This window comes from Bufo bufo, chromosome 1, assembly GCF_905171765.1.
Source record: "Bufo bufo chromosome 1, aBufBuf1.1, whole genome shotgun sequence".
Taxonomy (NCBI): domain Eukaryota; kingdom Metazoa; phylum Chordata; class Amphibia; order Anura; family Bufonidae; genus Bufo; species Bufo bufo.
In genome coordinates this window covers 605233605-605254971 of record NC_053389.1, presented here as the reverse complement: position 1 = coordinate 605254971, position 21367 = coordinate 605233605, and the positions used below count along the sequence as shown (strand labels likewise).

Sequence of the window (21367 nt, the reverse complement as noted above, 5' to 3'; positions counted from 1 at the left end):
GAGGGGCTAAAAATTTTTAAAAAATGAACCCACCTCATCCACTTGTTTGCGCAGCCGGCATCTTTTTCTTTCTTCTTCTTTCAGGTCCTGCCAAAGGACCTTTGATGACGTAATCGCGCTCACCACGTGGTGAGTGCGGTGACGTCAGCGCAGGTCCTGCTGAATGAAGATAGAAGGATCTGGTGAGCGCGATTAAGTCATCAAAGGTCCTTTGGCAGGTCCTGAAAGAAGAAGAAAAAAAAAAAGATGCCGGCTGCGCAAACAAGTGGATGAGGTGAGTTAATTTTTTTTATTTTTTTTAACCCCTCGTGCCACATTTTAGTAAGCATTCTGTATTAAGAATGCTATTATTTTCCCTTATAACCATGTTATAAGGGAAAATAATAAAATCTACAGAACCACCTAACCCAAACCCGAACTTCAGTGAAGAAGTCCAGGTTTGGGTATGTAACGGACCGTTTCAGCAGACAAGGGGTTAAAATCCGTTTAGGCGATAAGCCCCTTTCTGAGAGACAGGCACAGCTACTGCAGAACACCAACTCCCGAACTGGATACAAAGTAGCACTCCAAACTGGAACCTCACGAATAGCTGCTAGGAGACGAACAGGAAAAGCATACAATCCTGGCAATCGGTCTTCTAACAGCATACAGTGAATCCCCCCAATAACGAGACAAGGCTCCGTTTTGAGGGTCAAGCAGTGGTCTGACTGTACTTGAAGTACAGCCTCTTTTATTCACAAAAAACAAACATAGTACTGCCCACAGGGGTTTGAAATACAACCAATCAGTATATTACAAGACATACAATGTAACTACAGCAACCAATCGTTCACGCCCCCAGAGGACCAGAATGAAGACTGACATAGGACAACATATCCCCACAATGCATCATGGTTTCCTCCTCTCTGTCCAGACAACCTGAAGAGCAATCCAATTATCTCTGAGGACAAAGGGAGATCGCCAATACACATGTGCGGACAATAGGACAGACATCACCATTTAAACACACAATGGGACAATGGCACAATAGAAACACACCCAGCATTTTCCTCCCAAGCTGACAAGTTACAATTATTATAGATTGTTACAACTTTGTGAGTTTACATTGGCCATACATATAACTTACATTAATTCAAACAGTATAACGTGGGGACAAACCTATCCAAAATTCACTTGAATCGGTTCAGGGGTTTAAAAGTTAGTATATGGCCCATAATCCAGGGGCAAGAGGCCAGCAGCCAGTCCTCTCCAAAACACCGTGGCGAGGTTGGTTTCGCCACAGGGTACCACAATCAGTTTTTTCTCATGCGCGTGCAAAACACATTGCACTCGTGAGGAAAAAAAATGAGCAACGCAGTCAAAACTGACTGAAATTGCGTACACACTCGCACGATTTTCCCTGATCGCAGACGCAACGCATCCGGACCTAATCCGGACATGCTGGTCTGGTCTGGGGCCTTATGCAGATTGACATCCTCCTAAAATAAAGGTTCAGCGCCTTACCCTCGTACAGGTATATTTGCTTCTTTAGCTGCCTCTGTCACTGCCTGGAATCTCTGCAAACTTTCTTCTATGGTGCAGTTAATATTCTTCTTACTGAAAAGCTCAGAAGCTGCACCAAATATGGCTACTTCTTTGGCACCACATTCAACCTGAATGAGAAGAAAGATGATGAACTAATAACGTTGGGTCACTGCGTTTAGATCCCCACTGGACTTTCCGTGGTATTAAACATCTGAATACCTGAAAACGATATTCAACAGTGTATTTCGATGGATCCGTTCACTTCAAAGAGGCAAACGGATTGATGGATGCTGCTTTCCCAGACAGAATAACCTGATAGAATATGTTATTCTGTCCATGAAAAATGACAGAAACATACAGAAAGCAGGTCAAATGGAATCCTTTAGAATTGAAATGAATGAATGTCAAGGATCCTGTAGCCAGCCTAATGCTATTTCTCAATCTGCAAATGTGAGGCTCTTATTCAGGCAAGAAAATTAGGATTATTGTTTTGTCTGCTACGTTCAAACTAATTCTGAATATACCGTAATTTTTCGCCCCATAAGACGCATTTTTTCCCCCAAAAGTGGGGGGAAAATGTCCCTGCGTCTCATGGGGTGAATACTAATTAGTACTGGAGGACCAGGAAGCGGTAAAGACTTTGTACTCACCGCTTCCTGGTCCTCGGCTGTGCTATGGCTGCGCACAGCTTTAGGCGCTCTGTGACCTCACGCTGTGCACGCCGGTTCACAGCACAGCCGGCAGCAGGATGAAGAGGATCGCGCTGTAGCTGAGGAGCGGCGGCGTCCGGAGCGGAAGAGGTGTTCTTTTTTTTAAGTTCTCTGTGGCATGAGGGCTGATAAAAGGCATGGGGGCTCATATGAGGGCTGATGAGAGGCATGGGGGCTCATATGGGGGCTGATTAGAGGCATGGGGCTCTTATCTGAGGTCTGATTGGGGGTCATTCACATTGGGGTCTGAGCTGAGGTCTGATTGGGGGTCTGACTAACATTGGGGGTCTGACTGCTGGTCTGACCTTAGGTCTAATGAAAAATATTTTTTTTTACTTATTGTCCTCCTCTAAAACCTGGTGCGTCTAATAGGGCGAAAAATATGGTAATTTATGCAGTTTGTTTCCCCATGTATAAAAAGACCATATAAAAAGATGACATGGAGTGGCTGGCTGGAATTTATAATAGTACATACAAGCTGAACTTTAAAGGGGTTGTGTCACTTCAGCAAATAGCATTTATTATGTAGAGAATGTTAAAGGAGTTGTCTCACGTCAGCATACACCAATTATCAGGTAAAGAAAGTTAATACAAGGCACTTACTGATGTACTGTGATTGTCCATATTGCCTCCTTTGCTGGCTGGATTCATTTTTCCATCACATTATACACGTCTAGTTTCCATGGTTACAACCACCCTGTAATCTAGCAGCAGTGGCCGTGCTTGCGCACTATACAAAAAAGCACCAGCCTAGGTAAACTCCCACGGTCCCGGCCACCAGAGAGGCCAGCGCTTTTTCCTATAGTCTGCAAGCACTGCCACCTCTGCTGGATTGCAGGGTGGTCGTAACTATGGAAGCGAGCAGTGTATAACGTGATTGAGAAAATAAATTCAGCCAGCAAAGGAGACAATATGGACAACGACAATACATTAGTAAGTGCCTTGTATTAACTTTCTTTACATGATAAATGTCATTTGCCGAAGTAAGACAACCCCAACTTCTTCAGATGTATTGTTAAAGGGTTATTCCAGGGATATAGGGTAAACCTAAAAAAAAATTTTTGCTTAAATGTTTGCCCCTTCCCCTCCATTAACGACTCTGAAAATTGCCATTTTCTCAAAAAAGATTATGCTGAGATGTACATCTATATTTCTACCGTGACTGATGCTGACCATGATGGAATCTGTCACCATGATCTTGCACTATTACCTGCAGTAATACATGAGTAGTACGATGGATAAGGAGGCCAGATCACTATTTTATTTATTTTTTCCTCTTGCCCTCCATTACCCTGCTACCAGTGTTTTTTTCTGCACTGATATACATTTTCGGGACTTCTGTGCATACGCACAGGACTCTCCTTTAGGTTTGCTCAGCAGTCAGGACTGTGTATTCCAGTGCAGCTTTGAGGGCTGACAGCAGGGGAACAGGACAATACAAAGTAGCAATATAGAGTCCTGATCCGCAGTGCTACTCACGCAATACCGCAGCATCGCTCTCCATGGGACTTGGGCAACCTGAACATTTGTTACGCAGATTATCTTCAGCTGATATTAGAATAACAAGGAGATCTTCTGGTTGTTATGGGAAGTGACTGAGCGTCTGCAGCTCTGTGGGTCTTCATCTGTTACACAATGTAAATCTAGAGCTGGGTAAAAAAGTCTAATAAGTCTGTTCAACACAGTAACTTACCGCCTTCTGGAATCCTGCGAGATTTGGGGTCAACACTGGGTAGCTGACATTGGGGAACCTCTTTATTCCATGCATGATAGTGATATGATCCGCCATCTAAGTGAGGGAAAGAAGGTTACCGATTATATAGTTCAGTACTGTCTCCACAATTTCAGTGCACCTCCAGAAATAATTCAGAAATCCCATTATAATAAACTCATTCAGACGACCGTATCCGTTTTTTTGCGGTCTGCAAAATACAGATACCGGCCATGTGCGGCGGCCGGCCCTATAATAGAAATGCCTATTCTTGTCCACAATTGCAGACAAGAATACAACATGTTCTATCTTTTTTGTAAAACTACAGCTCCCAGCATGCCCGAACAGCCTACAGATATCAGCCTCCAGCAGGGCATTGTGGGAGTTGTAGTTCTACAACAGCTGGAGGGCCGCAGTTTGAGGATGCCTGTAGCAAATGAGTGAAACGCTCCAGCAGCACAGCCCTGTGCTCTACATTCTGGGCATCTGCAACTAACAGGAAAGCTCCTATGGATGGCTAGGAAGGTCTAGGAAACAGACAACCTCTAACCCAACTAGGATTGTCCTTATGAGAGAATCTATTTAAAGAGGAACTCCACTGCAAAATGTTTTTTTTTCAATTCAGCACATAAATACTGTTTATTTTATACCCCCCTTCCTGTGTCCTACCTTTTACCATCCCATTTTTTGGACATCTCCTTTAGGGTCTATTCACACGACTGTATTTCGGGGTCCGCATCCGTTCCTCAATTTTGCGGAACGGGTGCAGACACATTCATTTCAATGGGACCGCAAAAGATGTGGACAGCACATGGTGTGCTGTCCGCATCCGTAGTTCCGTTCCGCGACCCCGCAAAAAATATAGAGCGTGTCCTATTCTTTGCAATTGCGGACAAGAATAGGCATTTCTATCATAGGGCTGGCTGGACTCCCAGATTTCTTCACATGACCGATTTATACCTTTATTAAGCACTAGCTCAGAACAGGTTTTCAGCATGTTTCCATTCACTGACAGCAAAGTTCTTGAATATAATGGAAACACGACGCACAAAGTGATATTGCAAACATGGTGGTTCCAGCCCAGGAACAGTACTTACTGCTACCAATCAAGAATAATATGATTTATGTGCTTTAAATCATAAGACTTTTCAAAGTTCGTTAGGTAAAATGTAACCATGCCAACAGGAGATGAGGACCCACTGGGTCAGTAATGGATTTGGCTTAAAGGGGTTATCCGACTTAAATAAATCTATTCTAATTGCATTTATTGTAGACCAGTGAAAGATTCTTAAAATCACTTTCATCACCTATCTATCACTGTTTGGCCAGTTCAGTTCAGGGTCATGTTACACCTGACGTCAGTAACCCTGCTCAGGCACTGAAGTCTCGTTTACAGCAGTCTCCCTGCTTGAGGGAGTGTCCAGACTGTGTAAACGAGACGTCAGAGCCTCTGGTGCCCTCCCCCCTCCCCCCTCCAGCTCTCCTCACACTGCCCGGCTCTGATGTGCTGCTGATGTCTCGTTTAATTGAGGGAGTGTCCAGGCTCTGTAAACGGAACGTCAGAGCCTCTGGTGCCCTCCCCCCTCCAGCTCTCCTCACACTGCCCGGCTCTGCTGTGCTGATGACGTCTCGTTTACAGCAGTCTCCCTGCTTGAGGGAGTGTCCAGGCTCTGTAAACGAGACGTCAGAGCCTCTGGTGCCCTCCCCCCTCCAGCTCTCCTCACACTGCCCGGCTCTGCTGTGCTGATGACGTCTCGTTTACAGCAGTCTCCCTGCTTGAGGGAGTGTCCAGGCTGTGTAAACGAGACGTCAGAGCCTCTGGTGCCCTCCCCCCTCCCCCCTCCAGCTCTCCTCACACTGCCCGGCTCTGATGTGCTGCTGATGTCTCGTTTAATTGAGGGAGTGTCCAGGCTCTGTAAACGGAACGTCAGAGCCTCTGGTGCCCTCCCCCCTCCAGCTCTCCTCACACTGCCCGGCTCTGCTGTGCTGATGACGTCTCGTTTACAGCAGTCTCCCTGCTTGAGGGAGTGTCCAGGCTCTGTAAACGAGACGTCAGAGCCTCTGGTGCCCTCCCCCCTCCAGCTCTCCTCACACTGCCCGGCTCTGCTGTGCTGATGACGTCTCGTTTACAGCAGTCTCCCTGCTTGAGGGAGTGTCCAGGCTGTGTAAACGAGACGTCAGAGCCTCTGGTGCCCTCCCCCCTCCAGCTCTCCTCACACTGCCCGGCTCTGATGTGCTGCTGATGTCTCGTTTACAAGCTTCTCTCTGCTTGAGGGAGTGTCCAGGCTCTGTAAACGAGACGTCAGAGCCTCTGGTGCCCTCCCCCCTCCCCCCTCCAGCTCTCCTCACACTGCCCGGCTCTGATGTGCTGCTGATGTCTCGTTTACAAGCTTCTCTCTGCTTGAGGGAGTGTCCAGGCTGTGTAAACGAGACGTCAGAGCCTCTGGTGCCCTCCCCCCTCCAGCTCTCCTCACACTGCCCGGCTCTGCTGTGCTGATGACGTCTCGTTTACAGCCGTCTCCCTGCTTGAGGGAGTGTCCAGGCTGTGTAAACGTTAATGCTAATGATATTTTCACACTAGCGGCAGGACGTATCCGACAGGCTGTTCACCCTGTCGGATCCGCCCTGCCGCTATTTGAAGGTGCCGCTGGACGGATCCGTTATTGCAATTCATTTCTAGACGGATCCGCACCTGGATCCGTCTACAAATGCTGTCCGTTGTCACACTGATCGGCGGATCCAGCAGGCACGCAGCTCCGACGACGGAGCTGCCGTTCGGATCCGGCGTTGCAAAACAACTGAAGGACGGATTCGTCCTTCCGGTCTACGCATGCGCAGAACATGAAAACTATGAAAAAGACTGACAGAGGGATCCGTCCATGAACATGACAAGCGGATAGACAGATCCGTTATTGCAATTCATTTCTAGACGGATCCGCACCTGGATCAGTCTACAAATGCTGTCACTTGTCACACTGATCGGCGCATCCAGCAGGCACGCAGCTCCGACGACGGAGCTGCCTTGCGGATCCGGCGTTGCAAAACAACTGAAGGACGGATCCGCCCTTCCGGTCTGCGCATGCGCAGAACATGAAAACTGTGAAAAAGACTGCAAGAGGGATCCGTCCATCGACATGGCAAGCGGATAGACGGATCCGTTATTGCAATGCATTTCTAGACGGATCCGCACCTGGATCCGTCTACAAATGCTGTCAGTTGTCACACTGATTGGCGGATCCGGCGGGCAGCTCCGACGATGGAACTGCCTGCCGGATCACACTAACACTAGTGTGAAAGTACCATAAAAAGTCGAAAATCCAGGACTTTTAGTCAAGTGGCCGCTCGCTGTGCACTGCCGTGCTGCGCCATAGCTCCACCACCGTCCCCTTTATAGTCAATGGGGACAGAGCGGCAGTCCAGCGGCACGGCAAAATAGCGGCTGGCCGGATCCGACAGGGTGAACAGCCTGTTGGATCGATCCTGCCTCTAGTGTGAAAGTAGCTTTAGGCTCCATTCACACATCCTCAAATGGGTCCGCATTTTTTCTGCAATTTTGCGGAACGGGTGCGGACCCATTCATTTTCTATGGTGACGGAATTTGGAATTAGTGCAAATACGTCCTCCTTGATATACTGTAATAACAGAAAGAAAATTTTTAGACTAGAAACAAAACCAAACATGAAAGAAATGTATGTAAAATAACATAACTTACACTGTGCAGCTGCAATGTGACAGGAAGATCTTCTGCCCTGTGTGTGTATTTATTATTTTTATGCAAAGTGCAGAGCAGGGGGAGGGGAAGGTCAGGTTGTTCACGCCCAGAAATATTCATGAGGCAGAGCTCAGGCTTTGTTGGTACACGCCCCCTCACCTTGTACTTCAGCATGTAAACAAAGCAATGACAGAACCATGAAAAGGTGCAAATATGGGTTTTAACTTGATGAAATCTAGCTTAACCAAATTATATGTATATCCTGATGGATTTTAAGTGTTTTTTTTATTTTTTTTATTAACTCGGATAACCCCTTTAAAGGGATTGTCAGGAGATAATTAACCCTTTCTACCCGAGTTTTTTTTTTTTGTGTGTGTGTTTTCGTTTCGTTGCCTTCCCAGAGCCATTTGTCCGCCCACACAGCTGTACGAGGGCTTGTTTTTTGCGGGACAAGTTGTGCTTTTCAATGCCATCATTTAATATTGCATACCATGTAGTGGGAAGCTGGAAAAAAATTCCAAATGGGGTGGAACTGTAAAAAAAAAAAAAGAAATTCTGCCCCAGTTTTAGTTTTTTTTAATTACGATGTTTAATATGCAATAAAACTGACCAGTTACTTTCATTCTCCAGGTCAATACAAATCCGGTGATACCTTATATGTGTAGTTTTTCTTGTGTTTTCATACTGATAAAATAATAAAAACCTTGAAAAAAAAATCAGATTTTTTCGTCGCCATATTTTGACCCCTATAACTTATGTGTACAGAGAGGTGTGAGGGTTCCTGTTTTGTGGGGCGAATTGATAACATTCTGGGGTGTGTACAACTTTTTGATCACTTTTCATTACATTTTTGTGGGAAATGAAGCGACCAAAAGCGGCAAATTGGCCATTTTGACTTTTTTGTTTCGCAATTTGCTGTGTGGGGAAAATCTTTTTATATTTTTAAAGTATAGGCGTTTACGCACGTGGCGATACCCACGATGTGTATTTATTAATTCCTATTTTGGGGGAAGGGTGGTGATTTGAATTTTTATATATTTTTTTATTTTTAAAAACTTTCTTTTTCTTTTTTTTACAGTTCCCATAGGGACCTATAACAAGCAAACATTAGAGTCTACAGGCAGGGGCTCCATAGGAAGCACTATGCAGCAGCCTCCTGTCATTCTCTATGACGCTGCTGTATACAAGCTCTGGCTCCTTCGATCTTTGTTGGAGGCAGCCGGTTTTCGCGCGACTGGATGTCGTAGTCAGGATTGACCACGGCATCTGAATTGTTAAATGTCCGTGACACATGAGCCCCAGATGTCTGCTGTTTGAAGAGGTCAAAAATCTGGGACAAGCCCTGCAATAGCTTATGATAAAAAAAAATCATCCCCCCCCCCCCTCTCTCTCTCTCTCTCTCTGGCATCATTCTCTACAGCGCTGATCCTTCTGTCACTGCTTGTTTACAAACCGCAGAGGAGATGTGCCGCTATACGGTATGTGACCACTGCAGCCAATCACTGTCTTCAGCAGTATGACATATGCAGACAAAATGGTGACATAGATTGAAGGTACCCTAATGTTGCCTCAAACAGCTGATTTCCTTACGTGACATAATGCCTTTCCCTGCAACATGGCGGCTAAAACCATGGACTAGATGCTGGAGAGACAGCTCCAGAATGGACCGTCCCTCTAAGATGTTGTCTTCATTACCTTTTCTACTGTACATACCTGCGGAACCCATTTTGGAGACACAAAGCTCGTCGCTTCTATTGCTTGTAGCCCAGAGTCGGATAACATATTGATCAGCTGGATTTTAACTTCAGTTGGAACAATAGCCTAGAAAATATAAAGAAGTGTGCGCTGAAGTTTAAAGGGGTTATCCGAGACTAAAAAATGCCCCCAAAAACGCGGGGAGTCAGGTAAGTAGATTCAGTATGAGAGGCCCGGGCACATGGGGGCATTTTTTAGTCTCGGATAAACCCTTTAAGGAGTACTGAGAAATCTTCACAATAACGCCGGGCCACGAGTGTAAGCACAGGTCAAGTAAGAAGTCACTGAAGATGGCACCTACCTTTTCATTCTGCAGTCCATCCCTAGGTCCCACTTCCACTATCTTTACCTCTTTAGGGAGAGAATAGTTTGGTAAAGCGCTGATCTGTCAAATATAGGAGTTTCACCAGTAAATAATGCTGATAATATACTGTTACATAATTACTGCAATACAAATATGAACCGCCACATCTCCACACCGAATACATGAGAGGGACCCCATTGCTGCGGTATGTACAGTGCATTAGGTCACATGAGGATTTTCCTTATGGAGAAGACTTTGGTTTGGCTGATATCCCAAGTCACATTGCAAGGCCCATTGAAGGGTCAGGCATGAACTTAAAGGGTAGCTACCGCCAATAGGTGGCACTAAAGAGGCCTGGCTAATTTGCATGTTCCCTAAGAAAATGCATGGTGGATATACATTTCAGAGATTACCGATGTCTATCGCCATCATATGTGTAGATAACATTTATTTTTTAGTTTAGTTACTGCTTTCTAAAGCCCCATTAACCTGTTACTGCCCTGTGACTACCATTACACCACCGACTGCTGGTACTTCACACTGTGCTGTAATTGTAAGTCCCAGTCAGGGACTGTGCCTTTGCTTGTGGGTGCTGGCTGTATTATCTAGCAGGCAACTGGGTCTCACTGCTGGGATTGGAAATAACTCCGATCCCATTCAGATGCCGCACGCAATAGTAACCGCAGCATTTGAGGGGTTGGTCTGTCTTCTGATCACCACCCTACAAATGCAATTTGCGAGGTGCTAAGTGTTTGGCATGGCAGCCAGGGGCCTTCTGAAGGACCCCAGGCTTGTTTATATGTGTCTTTTTCAGAAGGTAATAGACTGCCTGTCAGAATGACTATGCACTGTAATACAGGAGTCCCCTAGAGGGAATAGAAAGGAAGGTCAATACAGTTTTTAAGTTTATAAAAAAAATAAACAAAACTGCTATCTTTGTAAAAAAAAAAAAAAGAAGAAGATCAAAAGGTTCCGTGCATCCTAAAAAAATAGTATCAATAAAAACTATAGCTCACCCCGCAAACAATGAAAAAATAATGAAGTCATGGGCGTCAGAATATGGTGACACAAGGCAATCTTAAAAAAAAAAAAAGAATTTAATAGTTTTGGTTTATAAGTAATAAAACACAACTAAAACCAGATGAACCTCGTATTTCCATAATCTTACTGACCTGCAGAATAGTTTAAATGTCATTATTACATCGCAGTGAACACGGTGAAAACAAAACCCTAAAAACAATGGATTTCTGTCGTTTTTTCACAGTCACCTAAATATTTTTAAATCTTCTACAATTCAACTGATGTACATGAAACTGTTGCATTAAATAATACAACTCATCCCCCATAAACCAAGTCCTTGTCAACAGGAAACTAAAAAGGTTTTCGCTTTTTAAGGCAGAGATCAAAAAAATAATTGCCAAGCCTTAAAGGGCCTGTCCAGCCTTTCAGCAGTCCCTTGATGTAAAAAAAAAAAAAAACACCACTGACCTGTCTGGTCTGCTAAGGAAGCAGGTAGTGGCTTATGAACGATGCGTTAAAGAGGACCTTTCACCGATTCTTACCCTATGAACTAACTATACAGACATGTAGAGCGGCGCCCGGGGATCTCACTGCACTATTATCCCCGGGCGCCGCTCCGTTCTCCTGCTATGCCCTCCGGTATCTCCGCTCACTAAGTTATAGTAGGCGGAGATACCAGTCCCTAAGTTATGGTAGGCGGAGTCTGCCCTAGCGCTGGCCAATCGCAGCGCAGAGCTCACAGCCTGGGAGGTTATTTTCTCCCAGGCTGTGAGCTCTGCAATGCGATTGGCCAGCGCTAGGGCAGACTCCGCCTACCATAACTTAGGGAACGGAGATACCGGAGGGCATAGCAGGAGAACGGAGCGGCGCCCGGGGATAATAGTAAGTGCAGAGAGATCCCTGGGCGCCGCTCTACATGGCTGTATACTTAGTTCATAGGGTAAGAATCGGTGAAAGGTCCTCTTTAAGCCAATGTGACCGCTGAAGCCGGTGACTGGCCACAGCAGTCACAGGACCAAGCCACTTCACTGCTCTGAGGGGACTGGAAGCAGCTGGGAACGTAGCAGCGGCAGGACTGCAGAGTGGTGTTTTATGTAAGGGGGACAGTGAAGGACCCCAGTGGTTTGGGACTCCAGGCCAGAAAACCCCTCTAACCCTTTCGCTACCAGATCGTGCTTCCGGGCTTCTTACTGCCATCCTCTGCGGGCAGTGAGGATGCCGGTAATTGATTTAAATATGCTGGATTTAGACGTAGGGCATTTAAGCTGCAATTCTTATTTTGGCCACTAAGTGGCAGGCCAAGATAAGAAATGAGCATTTCTCAGATCCATGATTGTTCAGAATTAAAAATATAAATAAATTGGATTTTGTACGCTCAAATACGAGCTTCAAAATCATAACAAAAAAGTACAAAAAATATAATAATTATAAAAAAAATGTTGTTAAAAATATAAGTTTAAATCACATAAAATACATAAATAAATACATAAATAACAAAAAATATAAACATCATGGGTAAACGAAAACCCCCGTACTATTAAAATATAAAAATATTTTTCCAATACGGCGAATGGCATAACAGAAAAAATGGTCAAAATGGCCAATTTGCTATTTTTTCATTGCTTCTCTTACCCCAAAAAAGTAATAAAACGTGATCGAAAAGTCAGTCACACACTCCAAAATGGTATCAATAAAAAATACAGATTGTCCCGCAAAAAATGAGCCCCCACACAGCTCAGTAGACATAACTATAAAAAAGTTATGGAGTCAGAATATGGTGATATAAAAAAATATATATTTTTTCTCTCTCAAAGATTACATTTATTTTTACACTATTTAGACATAAATAAACCTATACATATGGGGTATCGTTGTAATTGTACTGACCCAGAGAATGAAGGGCATGGGTCAGCTTTGCCGCAAACAGAACACTGTGGGGAAAAAACCTGTAAAACGGTGGTGGAATTTTTATTATTTTTTTTTTAAATTCCACCCCATTTGGAATTTTCTTCCAGCTTCCCACTACATTGTATGCCATAAATGGTGGCATTAGAAAGTACAACTTGTGAACGGAAAAATAAAAAAGTTATGGCTCAAGGAAGATAGGAAAGAAAAATGAAACCGCGAAAAAACCTCCGGTATCCTAAGGGTTAAGTAACAGACTAGACTGCATCCAGATTTATTGCCTGTGTTACTATAGGAAAAAATAATACATGACAAAAAAAACCTGATTGGTGGGAACGCAGCCAGTCACCCAGTTGTGAGGCTTACAAGGAACCCGGAATAAACCATATGGGTGACCCTGTGGGGGGAGTGGTGGGTCTGTACTCTGGCTTCTCTATAACAAGTGTCTGACCTGTCGCAGCAGCAGCGCCCCCGGGGCCCAGCCTGCCCCGAGTCCCCACGGCACCGCTCTCCTGCCAGTCACCGCTAACATATTGTTTGCCAGCCTGTCGCGGTCGTGTCTGGAATAGACTTGATCTTGAACGGCATGACGTACAAGTCACATGACACTGAGCGGTCACATGACTAGGCTCCGCACATTTAGCGCATAGCACTGCGGGAACACGCCACGGACGGGGGCGCTAGTGCAAGGGAAGGGTAAGTGCAGTTACTGCGCGAGAGGCTTTTTGGCGGTGGTCTGCTGTTGCCATAGTTACCGGAGTGCGCTACTCTTTACTGCCCTCTATAGGCACTGAAGCGCCATACAATATTTACAGTCATTCTGCAGTCACAGCTTCCGGTCGTTTTTATGCAGAGCTGGACTACAACTCCCAGCAGCCTTTGCTGTAAAACCCGGAAGGAAAAAAAAATTCCGACAACTGAGGGTCATGGGTGCTGCATCAGAAGAGAACGAGGTTCGTAGTAAATCCGGTCGCATGCTATGTACTGCTTGTGCTCTCAGATAGTGGCAGGGCTGGAAGCAGAGCAGGCCTCCCCTATCTGTACTGCAGCTGCCATCCAGTGCAGGGCATGTTCACACAGCTAAAACCAGACACCGATTCAGCAGCACCAAAACTCCACCAACTGTTTCCCCATTGGTGGCATACTGCTAGGATGTCCACCAATGTCAGGTGCAGGGTCCACCCCAGGGATCCGCATGTATCTCCAGAACAGACCCCAGAAAGTGAAGGAAAGTACACTGCGCATGAGCGGCGCACTCCCCCTTTCAAGCAGGGCCACCGCTCTGCTGCTGGAGACAGCGCGCGGCTATTTTCGGCAGTCCCTTCGAAATGAGTGGAGGGCGGCAGCTGTCCGCTCACTTCTAGGGTCCCTGGAGATGGACAGGACCTGCACCTAGCTATATCACCAGTATATGCCACCAATGTCTCAGATGAGACAACCTCAGAGCTGAACCCGGACATATCCCCATTTTCACCCAGTCAGCCCCCCTGAGATGATCACCAGAGCATTTGATGCTCTCCCTTTCCCTGCACTGAATCGCACAGGGCAAAGGCATTTTCAGGAGATACGGTGACAAATCGGGCTCTCCATAGGGACATCCAGGCAGAGGCTTCCTCCCAGCAGTGAGCCTGGTGATGTCACCGGTACTGATGGGCGGGCTTTAGCGCTGCCCTAACCTGTAAAATGGCTAGGGCAGCACTAAAGCCGGCCCATCAGAGCGGGTGACGTCACCAGGAACACTACTGGGCGGAAGCCTCCCAGCGCAGGGCAAGGGAGAGCATCGGAGCATGAAATTCTCCAATGCCCATATCACAGGGGCCGGAGGGGTGAAAATGTGGGTATGTTCAGAGCTTTAAAGGGAACCTGTCACCGGGATTTTGGGTATAGAGCTGAGGACATGGGTTGCTAGATCGCCACTAGCACATCCGCAATACCCAGTCCCCATAGCTCTGTGTGCTTTTATTGTGTAAAAAAAAAACAGATTTGATACATATGCAAATTAACCTGAGATGAGTCATGTACGTGACTCATCTCAGGTTAAGGCCTCATGCACACGGCCGTGTTCCGTGGCAGAGAGCGGTCCGTGGTAACCCGGCCGGGATTCCTTCTGACAGCAGGAGCGTACGGCGTCATTGGTTGCTATGACGCCGTGCGCTTCATGCCGCCGCTGCTGTACAGTGATACACTGGTATAGATCATACATCATATAGCAACCAATGACGCCGTGCGCTCCTGCTGTCAGAAGGAATCCCGGCCGGGTTACCACGGACCGCTCTCTGCCACGGAACACGGCCGTGTGCATGAGGCCTTAACCTGAGATGAGTCACGTACATGACTCATCTCAGGTTAATTTGCATATGTATCAAATCTGTTTTTTTTTTACACAATAAAAGCACACAGAGCTATGGGGACTGGGTATTGCGGATGTGCTAGCGGCCATCTAGCAATCCATGTCTTTAGCTCTATACACAAAATCCCGGTGACAGGTTCCCTTTAATGTAAACATTTTTTTTAAATGTGCATGACCATGTGCACACAATGTAAAAATATATATATAGTTTTTTTCAGTAGCTGTTTTTAAAAAACCCTGAGAAGTGACAAATTACGTTGTTTGAAACAGATTTGACTGTGGATTTCATAGAAGTCAATGGGGAAGCAGAAGAACCTAAAAAAAAAAACCTCTTCTAATACTCTTGTAAAAACTCCTCTAAGGCCTATTGCACACGGACGTTTTTTTTTTCCGTTTACTGGCCGTTTTTTGCGTTCCGTATACGGTCCGTATACGGAACCATTCATTTCAATGGGTCCGCAAAAAAAACGGAATGTACTCCGTATGCATTCCGTTTCCGTATTTCCGTTTTTCCGTTCCGTTTTAACATAGAACATGTCCTATTATTGCCCGCAAATCACAGTCCGTGGCTCCATTCAAGTCAATGGGTCCGCAAAAAAACGGAACACATACCGAAATGCATCCGTATGTCTTCCGTTTCCGTTCCGTTTTTTGCTGAACCATCTATTGAAAATGTTATGCCCAGCCCAATTTTATCTATGTAATTACTGTATACTGTATATGCCATACGAAAAAACGGAACGGAAAAACGGAACAGAAACGGAAACACAACGGAAACAAAAAACGGAACAACGGATCCGTGAAAAACGGATCGCAAAACACTGAAAAAGCCATACGGTCGTGTGCAATAGGCCTAAGGCTACTTTCACACTAGCGTTTTTCTTTTCTGGCATAGAGTTCCGTCGTCGGGGCTCAATACCGGAAAGAACTGATCAGTTTTATCCTAATGCATTCTGAATGGAGAGTAATCTGTTCAGGATGCATCAGGATGTCTTCAGTTCAGTCATTTTGACTTTTCAGGACGGAGATAATACCGCAGCATGCTACGGTTTTATCTCCGGCCAAAAAAACTGAACACTTGCCTGAATACCGGATCCGGCATTTTTTTTCCATAGAAATGTATTAGTGCCGGCATTCAAATTGCTGCATTGACGGATCCGGTATTCCAGTCTGCGCATGCGCAGATCTTTAAAAATGTGACAAAAATAAATACTTGATCCGTTTTGCCTGATGACACCGGAAAAACGGATCCGGTATTGCAATGCATTTTTCTGACTGATCAGGATCCTGATCAGTCAGAAAAATGTCTGATAAGTCAGAAAAAATTGCATGCGTTTGCATACAGTTTGCCTGAACTGCCTGCCAGAATCAAACAACGCAAGTGTGAAAGTATCCTAAGACCTCCAGCAAATTATAAATCTGCAACCAAAAACAGCTACTTATCTGCTACTGATTTTGATGCTGTGGATACTCTGTCTAAGAGATCATGCACACGAACGTATTTTCTTTCCGTGTCCGTTCCGTTATTTTTTTGACGGACCATATGCGGAACCATTAATTTCAATTGGTCCGCAAAAAAAATGGAAGTTATTCCGTTTTCGTATGTCCGTATCTCCGTTCCGCCAAAAAATACGGACAAGGATAGGACTGTTCTATTAGGGGCCAGCTGTTCCGTTCCGCAAAAAACGGATGTCATCCGTATTTTTTGCAGATCTGTTTTTTGCGGACCCCAAAATACATACAGTCGTGTGCATGAGTCCTAAGGCTTCATGCACACGGCTGTTGTTTGGCCGTTCTGTGCATTGGGGGCTGCAAATTGCAGTCCTCAATGCACGGGCCCCATCCGTGCGGCAGCCGCGACAAATCCAGACCCATTCAACTTGAATGGGTCCGTGATCCGTCTGCACCGTAAAAAAATAGAACAGATCCGTGCTTCTGTACGGATTACGTCCTTTTGGCATCCGTATTGCATCTGTTTTTTTTTGTGGATCCATTGTAACAATGCCTATCCTTGTCCGCAAAACACAAGAATAGGACATGCTCTATATTTTTTGCGGTGCTACGGAATGGACATATGGATGCGGACAGCACACGGTGTGCTGTCCACATTTTTTACGGGCCCATAGAAATAATTGGGTTCTTATCCAATCCGCAAAAAAAGCGGAACGGAGACGGAAACATAATATGTTAGTGAGAATGTAGCCTAAGGCCCCATTTGAATTCTGGTAGTCTGATCCAGCTGAGGGTCAAACTCCTGGAGCTCACTGTATGCGGTATTGCCGGATACAACCGTACCGCCGGATCCCCATTGACTATAATGGGATCCAGGGGTGATCCGCCTGATTTTTCCAGCATAAATGCTGGGTTTCGCTGGACAAATACCGCTGCATGCAGCTGATTGGTGGGGGTTCCAGCAGTCGGACTGCCACCAATTTGATATTGATGACCTAACCTAAAGGTAGATCATTGATATTACGGTCCAGGAAAACCCCTTTAAAGGTAACCTGTCACCGTGTAATACAGTGTACTCTGTTATAGAGCAGGAGGAGCTGAGCAGATTGATATACTCTCCCTTACACCTGAATAGTGGCATTTAAAACTCACAAGCTATGTTTTTGTGACTTTTGAACTGTGACTTTTTTTTAATTGTTGCGTCTCCCACTTTTTCCACCGCCCTTGCCACTTTTCATAAAGGGGGTGTGGCCAGCAACAAATTTATGCAAGTTTTCTGGCGCAAATGAAGCCAGAAATCTACGGTAGCTCTGAACTTTTTGGCGCACGGACTGCAGGAGGATATGCCTAATTTATGACGAGGACTTTGCAGGGAATCTCAAGACCAGTGCAGAAAGTGCTGGCCTTTCTGAGTTCACTTGACCAAGTGGGCGGTGATATCAGTGATTGACAGCTACCTATGTGTACACATCTTAAAAAGTATCTATCAATCTGCTCCGCTCCTCCTGCTCTATAACATGCTGCCTGCAGAGTACATTGTATCTCATGGTGAGAGGTTACATCATGGCAAAAAACATAGGCAAAACTTGTACAACCAGTTCAGTGTCATAGCAGTAACAGAAAGTATCAGGCTGTGTTCTGTACACAATGCGGCCCAGCAGCATGCTCATTTCCGGACCACACCTGCGGCGAGCACTGTAATTACAGCGTCACGTGAATAAGAAGGAGCAGTTGTAGTTACAAGTAAATGGGACTGGGATAGGGCAGCTGTCATTACATCCTCGCACTGTCGACGGTGAGCAGGTAAAGGGTGAAGAGAAGGCAGCGCTCATACCAGTGCTGTGTTCTCTACAGGGGCGTCTGGTGTCGGACCCCCACTGATCTGATACTGATGGCCTATCTGGAGGTTATTTGTGTCTTTGCGGGAAAGAGGCGTGACCTAATACTTAACGTTTTGCACCAAGAAATAATTCAATCAGCCATAAATCTGCCTTTAGACAAAAGTGTCTCTCCCTGCACCACATTTATCATCTAGTGCAGTGATGGCTAACCTCTGGCACTCCAGCTGTGGTGAAACTACGACTCCCAGCATGCTCCATTCATTTCTATGGAGTTATGCGAACAGCCAAGCAAGTGTGCATCTTAGGAGGTTAGTGCCGGAGGTTAGCCATCAAAGATCTAGCGTGTGCCCCTGTAATAAATCGTGTGCATACAACTAGGGTTGCACCGAGTATCGAATTATCAATACTTTTGTACCTAGTATCACAACATGGCACGCGCCATGTTCCCTACAGTGGAGAGGAACTCACTCTCTCCCTGCCCCCCCCCCCCCCCCCCCCCCCCCCGTGCTGCTGCTGCTGCTGCCACCACCAATGAGAGGAGAGCAAGGCATAGGAGGGGAGGGGTTGTGGCCACTGAGCCACCAATGAAAATAACTAACGTTTAAGGGTCCATTCACACGTCCGTAGTGTATAGCGGATACGTGGTACACCCGGCCGGCACTCCCATAGAACTGCCATGTTCTATTTTTCTCCGGAGCCGCGGACGGGAAGATCGGGGGCATGCTCCGGAAATGCGGATGCAGACAGCACACTGTGTGCTGTCCGCATCCATTCCTGCCCCATAGAGAATGAATGGGTCCGTACCCGTTCCGCAAAAAATTGCGGAACGGGTGCGGACACATTCATGGACGTGTGAATGGACCCTTATACTGATACAGGAGGCGCGTGTCGGTGGCAGAATCACATAGCCGGCACCTGCCTCCTGTATCTGTATTAAACGTTAGTTATTTTCATTGGTGGCGCAGTGCGCCCCCCCAGTATTATAATCATTGGTGGCAGTGGCCACAGGGTCCCCTCTACTCCATTTATTGGTGGTGCAGTGGCAGTTCCGATCGGAGCCCCAGCAGTGTAATCGCGTTCGGTTACCATGGCAGCCAGGACGCTACTGAAGCCCTAGCTACCATGGTAATCTCCCTGCTGCTGTGTGCAGCAGGGAGAGTGTGAAGTCCTATTCAACCTCATAGATGTCTATCAGGGTGATTAGAACGAGGGATGAAAAGATCCCAGGCTCTAGCCACTAAGGCCCCTTGCAGACGAGCGATATGGATTAGATCCGGAAGCGGTCAGTTAAAAATGTGCGATTTCGCAAGCAAGTTAATTCAGTTTTGCCTGCGATTGCGTTCATTTTTTTTATCGCGCGGGTGCAATCCGATTTAATGTGTTTTGCACGCGCGTAATAAAAAACTGAATGTTTACAAACAACACCTCTTAGCAACCTTCCGTGATTCAGTGTGGGCGCAATGGGTTCGCATCACGCATTGCACCCACGCAGAATACTCGCTCGAGTGAAAGGGGCCTAAGAGGGGAAATATTTATTAAATAAAAAGTAAAAAAAAACCTCCTAAATATTTAGTATAAATCACCCCCAATTTTACATTTAAAATATGTAAACATATTGCATATCGCCACGTCCGAAAAGTCCAAACTATAAAAATATTTTTAAAAATCTCCTATGCCGTGAACGCCGTAACAGAAAAAAAATAAATAATAAAAACTGCGCGATTCGCCATTTTTTAATCACTTTGTTCCCTCAAATAAGATAGGACTGTTCGATTATGAGCCGGACGTTCCATAAAATGCGGAATGCACACGGCTTTTTTGGTGTTTTATTTTTTTTCGCGTGATATCGAGTATCGCAATACTTTTTTATGGTATCGTATCAAAATTTTGGCATCGTGACAACCCTACATACAACCAATGTAGGCTATTGAATTGCCGCCTCATTTGTGCAGTACATATTTTGCATGGATAATTTTTTTTTTTAAGCTTATAGGGAACCTGTCATCTGGAATTTGGCAATAGAGCTGAGGACATGGGCTGCTAGATTGGCGCTAGCACATCCGCAATACCCAGTCCCCATAGCTCTGTGTGCTTTTATTGTGATTTTATAGATATGTAAATTAATCTTAGATGAGTCCTGTCTCCTTCATGCTTGAGAGATGAGTCCAGCGTTCTGACTCTGAGCCCAGCCCCACCCACTGTGAAGGAGCCCTGCACCACCTCACATCCTCCAAATCTCCTCCTTGCTCCCCGACGTCACAAAGCTAGAGCGCCGTAATCTCGCAATGCGTGAGCTAGCGCATGCGCAGTTCGTTCCCTGAGGCTGATGCCAGCACAGGGAAGGAACACTATGCCAACACTGCGCATGCGCTAGATCGCGCATCGCAAGATTCCGGCGCTCTAGCTTTGTGACGTCGGGGAGCAAGGAGGAGATTCGGTGGATGCTGGGCTCCTTCACAGTGGGCGTGGCTGGGCCCCGGAAATGTTAGTAGACTCATTTACATACATATATTCGTTTTTTTGACACAATAAAAGCACAGAGCTATGCGGACTGGATATTGCGGATGTGCTAGCGGCGATCTAGCGGCCCATGTCCTCAGCTCTATACACAAAATCCCGGTGACAGGTTCCCTTTAAGCAATCTCCACCTTAAACATTTATTGTACACTGCTCAAAAAAATAAAGGGAACACTTAAACAACACAATGTAACTCCAAGTCAATCACACTTCTGTGAAATCAAACTGTCCACTTAGGAAGCAACACTGAGTGACAATCAATTTCACATGCTGTTGTGCAAATGGGATAGACAACAGGTGGAAATTATAGGCAATTAGCAAGACACCCCCAATAAAGGAGTGGTTCTATAGGTGGTGACCACAGGCCACTTCTCAGTTCCTATGCTTCCTGGCTGATGTTTTGGTCACTTTTGAATGCTGGCGGTGCTTTCACGCTAGTGGTAGCATGAGACGGAGTCTACAACCCACACAAGTGGCTCAGGTAGTGCAGCTTATCCAGGATGGCACATCAATGCGAGCTGTGGCAAGAAGGTTTGCTGTGTCTGTCAGCGTAGTGTCAAGAGCAT

The 21367-nt window shown here is 45.8% G+C and overlaps 2 protein-coding genes across 5 annotated transcripts in view; one reads left to right on the top strand and one right to left on the bottom strand.

Annotated features, from left to right (window-relative positions):
• LOC120985579 (hydroxymethylglutaryl-CoA lyase, mitochondrial-like) overlaps positions 1 to 13247 on the bottom strand; it is a 58631-nt gene extending 45384 nt beyond the window's left edge. Inside the window, exons 1-5 of one of the 2 annotated variants that reach the window (XM_040413594.1) lie at positions 13093 to 13247; positions 9714 to 9797; positions 9371 to 9478; positions 3928 to 4023; positions 1504 to 1652 (exon numbers count right to left, since the gene is read on the bottom strand). In XM_040413594.1, coding sequence (XP_040269528.1) covers positions 1504 to 1652; positions 3928 to 4023; positions 9371 to 9478; positions 9714 to 9797; positions 13093 to 13173 — 518 coding nt within the window. In that variant the 5' untranslated portion in view covers positions 13174 to 13247. The remainder of the gene's footprint in view (positions 1 to 1503; positions 1653 to 3927; positions 4024 to 9370; positions 9479 to 9713; positions 9798 to 13092) is intronic. The other variant, XM_040413595.1, reaches the window with a different exon arrangement.
• Positions 13248 to 13276: 29 nt separating this feature from the next.
• LOC120985578 (zinc finger protein 271-like) overlaps positions 13277 to 21367 on the top strand; it is a 30722-nt gene continuing 22631 nt past the window's right edge. The window contains exons 1-2 of one of the 3 annotated variants that reach the window (XM_040413590.1): positions 13297 to 13337; positions 13495 to 13594. The gene's annotated coding sequence lies outside the window, so the exon portion shown is untranslated. Of the gene's footprint in view, positions 13595 to 21367 lie in introns of all 3 variants that reach the window. The other 2 variants (XM_040413591.1, XM_040413592.1) reach the window with 2 other exon arrangements.